The sequence below is a fragment of the Triticum aestivum genome, chromosome 7B, assembly GCF_018294505.1.
Source record: "Triticum aestivum cultivar Chinese Spring chromosome 7B, IWGSC CS RefSeq v2.1, whole genome shotgun sequence".
NCBI classification, from domain to species: Eukaryota; Viridiplantae; Streptophyta; class Magnoliopsida; order Poales; family Poaceae; genus Triticum; species Triticum aestivum.
This window is the reverse complement of record NC_057813.1, coordinates 110391664-110403949: the sequence shown is the minus strand read 5'-3', so window position 1 is coordinate 110403949 and position 12286 is coordinate 110391664. Positions and strand designations below refer to the sequence as shown.

The 12286-nt window shown below is 42.7% G+C and overlaps 1 protein-coding gene across 1 annotated transcript; it reads right to left on the bottom strand.

Annotated features, from left to right (window-relative positions):
• Nucleotides 1–1270: 1270 nt before the first annotated feature.
• Nucleotides 1271–6752, bottom strand: LOC123157440 (probable glucomannan 4-beta-mannosyltransferase 3). The gene is made up of 9 exons (XM_044575727.1): nt 6314–6752; nt 6066–6164; nt 5428–5680; nt 4596–4706; nt 4363–4499; nt 4023–4136; nt 3541–3740; nt 3258–3452; nt 1271–1707 (listed from the first exon to the last, which is right to left on the bottom strand). The coding sequence occupies exons 1-9, from the start codon at nt 6689–6691 to the stop codon at nt 1551–1553; spliced, it is 1644 nt and encodes a 547-aa protein (XP_044431662.1). The 5' UTR covers nt 6692–6752; the 3' UTR covers nt 1271–1550.
• Between the last annotated feature and the right edge of the window lie 5534 nt (nt 6753–12286).

The following is a 12286-nucleotide window of genomic DNA, read 5'->3' as shown; positions in this document are numbered from 1 at the left end:
GAAGTGATGCCTTTTGGATGAACTATGCATGTTTTAATTTGAAAATTGTGGTCGATGAAACTATATGCTTGTTAACGGCTATGTTATGCATGTTTTAATTTGAATGTTTGATGATATATATTGCGAAATTTTTGAAATTCATGCGGCTAGGACAAAAAACTTATGCAATTTTTTCTCCGCTAAGTTTAGTGGATCGGCTAGGCGCGACCACCTATAGAGGAGTAAAAGTTTACTCCACTGACTTTACTCGGCCAAATACTCCTCTATTTTACTTTCCTATTGACATAAATAGTCTAAAAATGATATAAAAATATAAAAATCAAAAATGAGAAAAAAATGAATGAAAAATATTCAACCCCAAAAGTTAATGAGGATTCTATGGTTTTAGAAAAACATGAAATTGCACATATGAAAAATATGGAAAAGTTCAAAAGGATTCCATGGCCTTATTCTACCCTTTTTACTTAAGATTTTGTCAGTAGCTTCTCTAGTGCATCCCATTTTTGTTGTAAATTTCATGTTGTTTGTCCAATATTTGATGATAATTATTTTCTCTTTCTTTATTGTTCTTCTAAATTTTCATTTTAAAAATTCACATATACAATTTAAATGTAAGCACATTTTGTTATTTTCTAAATTTGCACTGCCCCAATTTTCTTTAAATTAGTTCAGCTTTGAAAAAATATCATCAAATATTTGATCTATTTGATCACCAAATATTTGTTTTTTCTCTCCTGTTTTCCTGTTTTTTTTTGTGCCCACTGCCAGTGTGCAAAATTGCCACCTATTCATCATTTAAAACGGTTTTAATGGAGTAAGAGACCAAATATAGACGGTTTCTACACGGGATCAAGAATATCTGCTATAGAGTTGAGAGTCAAATATTGAATTCGATACTAACTGAGAGATGAAAAATGGACTTTCCTGCACAGTTCATGGGGAATTTACAGGAACTAGTAAAATACATGATTTATGTACTCCCTCCGTTCACAAATATAGGATGTTTTGGATATTTCAATATAGACATATATTTGTGAACGGGGAAGTATGTGCATGCGAAAGGGGTTCAATGAACCCAAATAAGCTCACATATGGGGTTGACAAATAGAGTCTATTACTATCATGTTGTCAGCCAAGCAAGCCCTAAAATTATTATCAGGAATAAGCAACAACAGGAGATACAAGTTGCTCACAGAGAAACACATACAGGCACGACCATCATATTCCATACCGACGCTACCCAAAAAATCATGTTCTGTCCAATAACCTGTTTAACGGTACAATGTGATTGTATTCCCAAATTGTGCTGATAGCACGATCCCGGCAAATGTAAAAGCAGAAGTACAATAATAGTGGAACGTTGTTACACGGAAATGACGTTTTAGATTTCCGCCAGCCTGTTTCTAAAAGGCAGCTGCGCTTTGCCTGATGCTATTCACAGCGAAAGGAATGAGGTTATTACATAGAAAATATTCCCTAGAAAACAAGGTTGTTACATCATGCCTACAGTGAAGATATAGTTCCTGTGGTTGGATCAGTTGTTATGGCTGCTATGAGTTAGAGGTTCCGCAGAAACCAGTGCCAACAATGATAAATGTTATAGCCTGCAGATATATGTAGATGAAATAGAAGTCGCTTCCATACACCAAGTTGTAGGTCGCACAAACGAAAAGGAACACAGCAAACAGAAGTTCTGACACGGTCCATCTGCAAGAGCATGAAAATGATAACATTTCAGAATTTTGGATGCTAGTTCAACATAACATTATCATATCAGGCAGGATCCAGTAAAAAAAGAAAATATCATATGGTTAGGTGGCCAGTGGTGCGCACACCCAAGAAGAAAGGTGGGCTGGGTCTTCATAATTTGGAAATATTTAATGTCAGCTTACTATGTCAGTGGTGGTGGAATCTTGAATCCAGAGAAGGGATGCGGCAGAAGATAGCGAGAAAAAAAAATATAAGATTGATGGAGGGATATACCAACTTCATAGTACAGTGAATGATTCACCATGTTGGGCTGATCTGATCAAAATCAAAGACTTGTTTCTCAAAGGGAGAAAGATGAAGGTTGGGGGTTGGCAATGGAAAACAAACAGACTGTTGGGGACACAAATGGTGCAGTGACAAGCCTCTTCTATCTATCTTTCCTGATATGTTCCAACTATGTAATGAGAAGAAGACAGTTAAGCAAATGGCTAACACTGCACTGTTTGGAATACGACATTTAGTTAAACAGTAAAAAGAAATTCACTGTTAAGTCAAACGTATAATCACCTTCCTGATGCTGGTCATGATAGATCATTTAGACATCTGTGGAAAGCAAAACTGCCTTTGAAAATTAAATTTTGGTTGCGGCTTATATGGCACAATGCCATTGCCACGAAACGCAACATGATTAAAGAAAAATGGGCGGGGGACCCTTTGTGTCGCTTCTGCGATGATAATGAAACCATAAATCACCTGCCAAATATGTCTGGAGTATTGTGAGTAAAACTATAGGTGCTGGGGATAGACCTGGGTGCTTCTCCCAGTACTTTTGGTGGATTCCACATTATCTGCCTTATAGTAGAAACCTGCAAATTGCTGGCTTGGCTGCCTTGTGCTGGGCACTTTGGAAGCTCAGAAATAGAGCTTGTTTTGAATTTAAGCTAGTTAGATCATGTGCTGAGTTCATTTGGTATGTTGTGTCCTTTAGAACTATACTATTGGGCAGCGCTCCAGAATGGTGGTGATCGTGCAATACTGGAACAAGGTGCTGCTGCTCTTCAAAGGACGACGCTAGTGCATCAACATGATGGAATAAGGGAGCAAGGAGAGGCTTCTCTGATGATTGCTGGAAGAACCGGTGATAACGATGAGGAAGACGCAAAAAATATGACCCAAGAAATGGATGAGGACTAAAAACTTGGAGACACGGCTTCTTGGATGCTATAAATGGGGTGTGCACTTGCGTGTGCTGATGTTTGGGGTGTGGTTTTCCCCCCTGTAAGATAAAATTCTCTCTTCTGCTGGGTTGGCTTTACTTTCCGTTACCAGTTTTACTCTCAGTTTCCCCTGCTAGCGGGGCATGCAGCAGGAGGGGGTATTGCTCTCATAGCTGAGAACCCTACTTTCTAGTTTCTTTTGTTGCGCCAAGACGCTGTTTTGTGTTTGTTCCGTTATCTTTTGATAGTGGAGCCCGATCCATTCTTAGATTGTATGGGGAAAAAAATATCTATGGCACTTGGAGGTACACAGGTTCAGTTATCTTTTACCTGTCCCAAAACCTGCAGCGAGGCTTTTCGAGTATCTGAGGCACGGGCTTTGTATTGCTTACACTGCCAAGCTTCTCCGTGACCACCCACTCGTTTACGCTTCCCAACTCCAGCAAACCGATGAACGTTGCCTTTGTTCGGTGAAAAGACATGACATTCTCAAAGAGGATCCAGAATGGTATGAAGTGGATAGAACTGCGAAACAGCGAGTTAGGAACCAACATTTCCTATCTGGCATGGACATATTCATGCTAATTAACAAGCTCTTCTGAAAGCATCAAACCTTGGATTTCGGACGGCGTATAAAATGGTTATTGCTGTCGGAATATAAACCACCCCCCAAGCAGGAATTTTGATCTCAGGAATTAGCACCGAAAATGGGATCACTACACAGTAGAGCACGAAAGGTACCACATGAGCAACAACCTTCCTCACCAAGAAGAAGCTGTATAGCAAATAAAGCTTCCACCAAAGTGACACCTCCTGCTCAGGATCTAGATGATGTCAGATAAACACCGAAAAGGAAACATAAGAGTAATGATTTAATCAGACGTTCAGATTATGCACAAAAACCATGGTATGAAACGTCTGCAAAAATAAATTTCAAGCTCATGCATAGTTTTTTTATTACATAAAGGCACCCCCCGCTCGATGCTCATGCATACTAGACCAAAATATATCACTTATCATGAGGCATAACATCACTAGATTTGTTTCATGCAAACACTACTTGATTGTGCGTACTAACATGACAAGCAGGATTACCTTAGTAAGCAATATCTCTGCTCCCATCTTTCGGAATAAATTTGCTGCCCCACATGTCCAACGGTGTTGTTGACGACGATATGCCTTCAGATTGCTTGGCAGTTCACTTTTTACCTGTGTTCCGGTAATAATCGAGTTACATCACGTGTAAAATATTGTAAAGATGGTCGTCAACCCAGGTTGGTTGGCCATTAAAAAAATTCAAATCACCCTGCTTCTCTCAAGATCACATCTTGTTTTCTATTTTATAATTGTTGATTTTTTTCAAAAATGTATAAACAATATAGTTTGGCATAAAGATTGAATCCATATGAGTATGTTAGTACCATGACTAACCTACCTTGACATCGCCAACATACACAAATTTCCATCCTTTCAAGCCTGCTCTGACTGCCAAATCCATGTCTTCAACTGTGGTTCGATCATCCCAGCCCCCAGCTTCCTTGATGGCAGAAATTCTCCATACCCCAGCAGTTCCTGAAGTTTTTAAAACAAGCAGTTCCTGGAGTTCAATAATTAATCCTACAGGGTTGCGAAGGGTTGAATTCATAATAGGAAAGGTGGCTGTTATACCATTAAAACCAAAGAAGGCAAATGTAGATGAACCTGCCTCCTGCTCTACTTTAAAGTGATAATCTAGTGTCATCTTTTGTATCCTTGTCATCAGGCATTCATTGGGATTAACTGCAAAATCGTCCCAAAATGCCAGTCAGCAAGTTTCCTGTCAATTGGAACAAGAGATGCATCAGACAGATAAATCCTACTCAGTTAACATAACTTGTGCACCATAAAAGGTCTATTGTTATATTTCCTTTACAAAATATAGTCAGATTTTATCTTTTTTCTCCAGTTTGGCCTTATTGTCAGCCTTACTTAACATGGACATGCAGTGGTGGTTTTTGCTCATCTCCTGCATAACATAAGATTGGTGCCATATTACTTACTACAGCAAGGTGGATTACAGGTTTACTAGTAGCATTGTCGGAGAATAGTAATGCTAACCAGATGAACTCATAATCAAGGTACACCCTTTGTTTTTATTTACTCCACATATGAGCTTTGTCTCAAGTCCTTGAAACAGCAAAATCAGTAGCCTTGGCGCAGTGGTAAAGTTGCTGCCTTGTGACCATCCTGGCTGCCCTTTTTTTTATTAGCTTTGTCTCAAGTCAAACTTTGTAAACTTTGATCAAGTTTATACACAAAATTATTGACATCCACAGTACCAAATCAATATCATTAGAATCATCATTGAATATATTTTCACATCATATATATTTGTTATTATGAAAGTTTATATTATTTTCTATAAACTTGGTCAACCTTTACAAAGTTTGACTTAGGTCGAAGCTAATATATGGAGTAAATAAAAACGGAGGGAGTAAATTTGACTGTTTTCCAGGCTTACCAAACTCCCAGCGTGCTTGAACAAGAGCAATTTGTGGATTACGTGAGAGATATGGGATGGTTCTCATGAGGAAGTCGGGCTCCGGTTGGAAATCGGCATCAAATACAGCGAGGAAATCACACTGTTGGACATAAGCATGCAGCATCCCCTCTTTCAGTGCACCAGCCTTGTATCCTTCTCGATTGTTTCTGACCTCATATTTTACGTTCTTGCCTTTCTTAGCCCAAATTTTGCATTCCAGCTCCACCAGATCCTATTGAAAGCACACAACAAGCCAACGAGCAAAATCAATACAACTACCGAATCAAAGAACTCAAACTAATACTCCCTCCGTTCCTAAATATAAGTCTTTTTAGAGATTTCACTACAAACTACATACGGATGTATGTAGACATATTTTAGAGTGTAGATTCACTCATTTTGCTTCGTATTTAGACATTTTTTATTTATTTTTGAAAAAGAAAGCTACCTTGTTTCTTAATCGAGTTCGCCGTCCTAAAATGTCTCAAATTTTGCATTAGTCTACCACATTTTTTGACAGCCATGAATTGGAAAGGCCAAAAGTACAGCTATTTTCCAAATGTCGACAAGTACAGCGCTATAGTACTACTGATTCAACGCGCAATAGGCTTTTATACCTTGATGGTTGGATCCGTGGAATCGTCTAGAACCTGTACGATGACCCTATCCGACGGCCACGACAGCCCACACGCTGCTCCAATCGAAAGCTTGTACACCTGCGCCCAACATAAGAGGCAAATCGAGGTATAGTGCATTTTCTTTTTCAAAGGATGAAACGAAGTATTGTACAACGTACGTATACTGTATATGTACACGAACGGCTAACTTCACTACAGTATTAAATTACAGGAACACCCACGCGTACCTCCCTCTCGTTGTACATGGGGATTTGGACGAGCACCATGGGGTAGCCGAGGAGGCCGCGCTCCTCGTCCTCGTCCTCGCCGTCCTGGGCGCCGAGCGGGCCCGCGCTGTACCGCCGCTCGGGACGGCGCCGCACGAGGCTGGCGGCGGCCATGAACACGGCCTCGGCGAGCAGCATGGCCGACATGGCGAGGCACGCGCCCGACACCGCCGCGAGCGCCGGCGCCACTGCCCCGGCGCGCACCGCGTCCCAGCCCCGCAGCAGCTCGCCGCCGCCCGACGCGCGCCACCACCGCAGCAGCGGCAGGCCACCAGACCCAGCGAGCCACTCCGCCTTCGCCACCGCAAAGGCGGCGGCCCCCTCGCCGTCGCCGGCCATGCGACCGCGTGCCTCTTTTTGGCTTCTCGAGGCTGCTTTTCCAGTTGTGCGCGTCGGCGCGCAAGGGGGGCATTAGAGAAGTATAATAGAGCTGAGTCAGCGGGCTATAAGGATTAAACTAGTATATCTCTATTTAGGGCTCCTTTGATTCAAAGGAATTCTATGAAATTTTTGGAGGATTAGAATCCTTAGGATTTTTTCTTACATTTGTTGTTTGATTCACAGGATTGAATCCTATAGGATTTGTTCCAATGGAATCAAGTGTACTACGGCCCAGTTCTTTTGAGTAGATTGTCGAGAATTTCAGTCTGGAAAATCTGGAGCTAAAAGAACTCGAATTCACTTCCAAAATCTGGAGAGGATTCTCTAGAATCCTAGTGCAATCCAAAAGCTACCAAAAAGCATGATTCTCCCAGAATCTCAGGATTTTGGCAAGTCCCACCAAAGAAAACGTTTTAAAATGAAAGTGTACCCCTATCCCATGGAGAATTTACACCCGGAATGCCACTGGACCATCCACGCACTGGCCCGAGAAAACGAGCGAGCGCCTTCGCTCGACCCCTGCCTGTTCGCATCAGGGAAAGATTCCCCAGCCGCAGCAAGGGCTAGGGTTCCGCCGCAGGATCCACCCCGCCGCCCAGGCCCTTGCCGCCGCCGGCCCGGTTCCCGCCGCCGCCGACCATAACTCCCTCCGCCGCCCCTCTTCCTTCGCCGCTCATCCACCCCTCTGCCTTGTCTCCGCCCGCAACCACCAGCGCTGCACCTCCACGGCGACCCCGACGGGCTTTAGCTGCAACTGGACAGCCACCGGCGCTGCACCTCGACATCCACGAGCAGCCCACGCGAGGAGCGGGCCACACCAACGGTGAGCCATCTTGTTTCCTATCTCTCTGTTCTTCATTTATCTTATGCGAAATTGGATAGATAGACTGATTTATGTTGCATAGGTAGATGGATTGATGCTTGAATCTGTTAGATAGATGGATGGATTGATTGCTGATGGATGGATGGATTGAGCCAAATGTTGTAACTGGTAAAAGCAACAAAGATTCAGAACAATTGCTGTCAACAGCAGCAGTCTTGAACAATTGCTGATGGATGGATGGATTGATGCTTGAATTTTTTTGCTTGCTGATAGATAAATGGATGGATGGATTGATGCTTGATTTTTTTGTATGTGTGCTACTGTCAATGCTACTATGGTATTGATGTTATTGGTGCTATTTGCTACTATACGCAGATGTTGTTACATTGATTTTTATGGTAGAATGTCAATGTGATAATGCTTATGTCAATTCTGTTCAATGTTAATGTGATAATGGTGAATGGTAATGGTAGATGAACGCAGTACGCGAGGCGATTGTTGCTAGTCTCGTACCTTGAGATTATCCTTTTTTAGTTCATCCACTTTTGTAATGAACAAATCTTTAAATCCATTCTAAATGTAATATTTAGCACTTTTTATGACATTCGGAAATCACTTTCGTACTCATATTCGACTAGATACTGTTAGAAACAACGAGGTGTTAATAAATTCATCAAACATTTTCTGTCTAAGGGTACTACAGACATTTCAACACACAACTTTTTCCAGAATCTCAACCTACAATCCCAGAAAAGAACTCGGCAACAAATTCTGGGAGAAGCAAATTCTGGGAGAATTTTCCAAAATCTTGATTCTGCAGAATCCTGTGTGAAAAGAACTGGGCCTACATATCATTGGAAATCTAGCATCCATTACAACCTCTTTTTTCAATTCCTTCGTTTTTCCTGTCGCATCAAACACTCTATGCGAATCCTATAGGATTTAAGTGGACATGCCACTCAAATCCTGTATTTTTCCTATTCCCGCGTTTTGAAAATCCTGCAAATCAAAGAGGGCCTTAGTTGGAGGAAAGATAAGAAAAAAGAGAAGGTAAGCGGGCTCTTCGTGAAGAGTCAGCTCTAGCACATGCTCCTAGGCACTTTGTGAGAATGAAACGTGTGCCACATAATAAAAAAGTAGTACACTCTTTTAATATATTATTATACATGTTGGCTATAAGATGGGCTGTAGATGACATGGCACTGTCTTATAGCCAGCAGCTGGCTATATTATTAACCATGCTCTTAGGTGGCCTGTGAAGATGACATGTGGGACCTGTGCCGCACTCGCGTTGCCGCGCCGACGTGGAGCCCGCCTGTCACGGTCCCGACTGGAGGTCGCGCTCATGGGCGAGGGCCGGGAAGATGCCAAGACGAGGTGGGCGTGGGCGCCGAGGGAGTCGTGGTCGGCGTTTGGTTTCCGGCTTTTGTGGCTGATGGGTGTTAAGGATTAATTATAATCCTAATAATCCATGCTTAACAACCGCCTTAGATAAGTAACCGTCATTAGTTACCGCCTTTATGGCGTCCTTTGTAAAGGTCGCGTCCGTTCAACGCGTCCTCTCATATATAGCCTTGTTTGTCATCAATAAAGAGACACTGTTCATTCCCATCATTCGCTCCTCTCTCCCTCTCTCTTTTTCCTATTAACACGTTATCAGCCCTTTGCCCTAACCCGAGCAAGCGATTAGGCCACTAAACAAACCGGCAGCGCCGGCGGCGCCCGCACACTATCAATCCGTCACCGGCGATGTCCTTGATGGCCGAGAGACGGTCGAACGAGTGCGAGCCCAGACCTCTTTGACGCATCGCGTTGTCCCCGGCGGAGCGATTTCACTAACGGCTCGCCTGCGAGCAACGCGGAACTAGCGACAGTCCAAGCCCACCGGCGCGTGGTGCGTGCACGCTTCACCCTGCAGAACGGCACGGCGGCGCAAGTCTCCAGCCGGCGCATGGTCGCGTGGCCTCGACCTCCCGCATCAGCCCGAGGCGTTCACGGCCCAGGCGCGGCGAATCTCTCGATCTGGGAAGAAACCAGATGCAAATGAGATGAAAGCACAAAATCCAGAGAGAAAGGTAAGAACGGGGAGGGGATCAGAAGGAAACATACAAGATCCCTGTAACACATCTCATACAAAACGACAATCATCCAAAGACCAACTCTGTATCTTGATTGATACATCAAGCAGGTGATTCAATTCCAATTTCGTTCCTGCACGAAGTAAGCACTAACCTCCAGGGCGTCGTTTGCATGCCGTCCAAGGCAAACTTCGGCGGCGACCCATGGCCCGGACAACGCTGCCTCGGCCAGGCTCCTAGCTGAGCGGCGGCAACCTTCGGCCCGGCTGCTCCCAGCGCTGCACCCGGAGGTGGCCGCAGCGGCTAATGGCCGGAGACCAGCATGGCAATGCCCTCAGGCGCGCGGCAGCGCGGTCCACAGCCCAGGCAGAGGCGACACCCTCTGTGCCCGACGCACCCCGGCGGCGCCTCCCATCGGCCTGAATCCTCGGCGCACAGCGACGAGCCCGCCACATGGCCATCATCCGAGGCTCTCGACCTCAGGGCGGCTCCCACGGAGCGACCAACCACGACGCGGCTATCCAGCCCTTCGGCGTGAGCGCACCATGAGCGGCAGTGGAGGCGACGTCCTCCGGCACGGCGCAGAAACCGACGGCCGGCAACGCCCTCTGGCGTGCGACGTTGTACGAGCAAGCCCTCCGGCTACGGCCGGCGGCGACATGAACCGCAGCATCGGTGCCTCTGTGCAGAACTAAACAAATCGATGGCGATAGGGAACCTTATCCCTTCGGCCATTTGAGTCTAAGCCCTTCTAGTTTCTTTTATTGGCAAATGCGTCATCAGACTTAATATTACTTGAACACAAGCCATCAGGTTTATTGTTTTAGATTTTGGTTAATACCAGCATATAATATTGGTTGAGTTCTAAGGCATTGAGCCTATGTTTTTGGATGGGCCGACCATTACATCTGCAATGAACCCTAAAGATACTAGTACTTTTTTTACAATAAGTGCAACAACTACGTTTTGCATTTGATTTTCTTCTTCTTGCAAATCATGATGTAAATTCAAAACAATGATTGTGAAGTGTCATACTTAATATGACTACATCATATTTTATTTGCGAATCACAATGTATGATGGCATCTACTGTGTAATTTGCAGATTATCCATCACTACTGTGAGGTCTACATCTTTTTATTTTAACAAGATGACTACCTTCGAAGTGCTCTTCCAAATATTAATATTATATGTGACTACCTCAAGATATTATAAGGTAATACTGGCATCTACTGCAAATTTTGCAGACTATCCATTATTACAGCAAGGTCTACATCATGTCACTTTGACAGATGATTACCTTCAAAGTGATTTTACACATTTTGCATAACATAAGGTAATAGAATTACGAACATCTACTGACAAAAGTCAGACTATGTTATCTATTACTGCGAGGTCTACACCGCATCCGGCGATTATCTTCAAAGTGTTATCCTATATAAATTGAGGTCAACACATATGAGTGTATAGCTAGCATCAGCTATCATAAAATTTGCTCCTTTGAAGCCATTATTGTTGTTCACTAAAATTATTTACTCTCCTAGTAAAGAAATAATAATAATGATCTTACATGATTAAAATGGCATTTTCTTCTAGTATCAATTATTTAAGCATCATTTTGCTTGAATAAGTCGTGGAAAATTACACAAATATTACTATTTGTGATGATATTGTCGTCCATACATAAAGGTAGAGACCATAATTTTATAGCAAATATCGAGTGTCTCAAACACTATTACAAGATCCACATCACATTTTGGGTTGATATTTTATAGTGACTAACCCCATGTTTGAAAAATGTCATGGCTATTCTCTTGATAGCTAAATATGTACATATTCATTTTATGTCGCAAACTTCACTTAGTTCTCAAACTAAGTACATTATGGATGAGTATTTATTCACTTCGAATATTTTCCTTTAAGAGAAACATGCTGCCATGAGCACATCATGAATGATCGCCCATTTGTTTTTCAAGACCTCAAGTCTATTGCATCTCACAATTCTATCACATAATCAACTTCAAGTTGAGATCTCGTGATCAAATATTTTTATATGCAGATCCGGTTGAAAATTCCTTATACACTTTATCTCCTCTTAAGATGGTACTACCATTTTTATGATGAAGAAACATGGAATTTCTTAAAATCATCAGATTCACCCAACGGGTGCTATACCATTATTTGAAATTCTTGCTAGTACCGAGAATACTATGCAAGTTAGTGGTAACAACACAAAACCATGAGGAATTCGAAGTAAAGTGGATGCTAATAGACAACCAAAGATAGAATCATCTCTTAATAGGAATTGGCCGTTTTCAAATGATCAAAAGACAACTCTCCAGTTTGTCAAATGTGTGGTTATATAAATATTGTACCTATGATTACCAGACCATCAAACATATGGTCGAACCACACCACAAATTTATTAAAAGGCCAATAAGTTTAATGGGATAAATTTGAAAATTTGCAAATAACAACCAAATTCTAGTAAAGGATTGTTCTCAGAATCTTCATCAGAAGGAGGACCAAAATCTAGTGCAGAAAATGGAGGATGAACTCATTTGCACTCAAGCATATCGGGGACCTCAGGTAATCTCCTAATTATCCCACCATATTATTAGCCTATACTTGTACTACAACATGTAGTAAAAT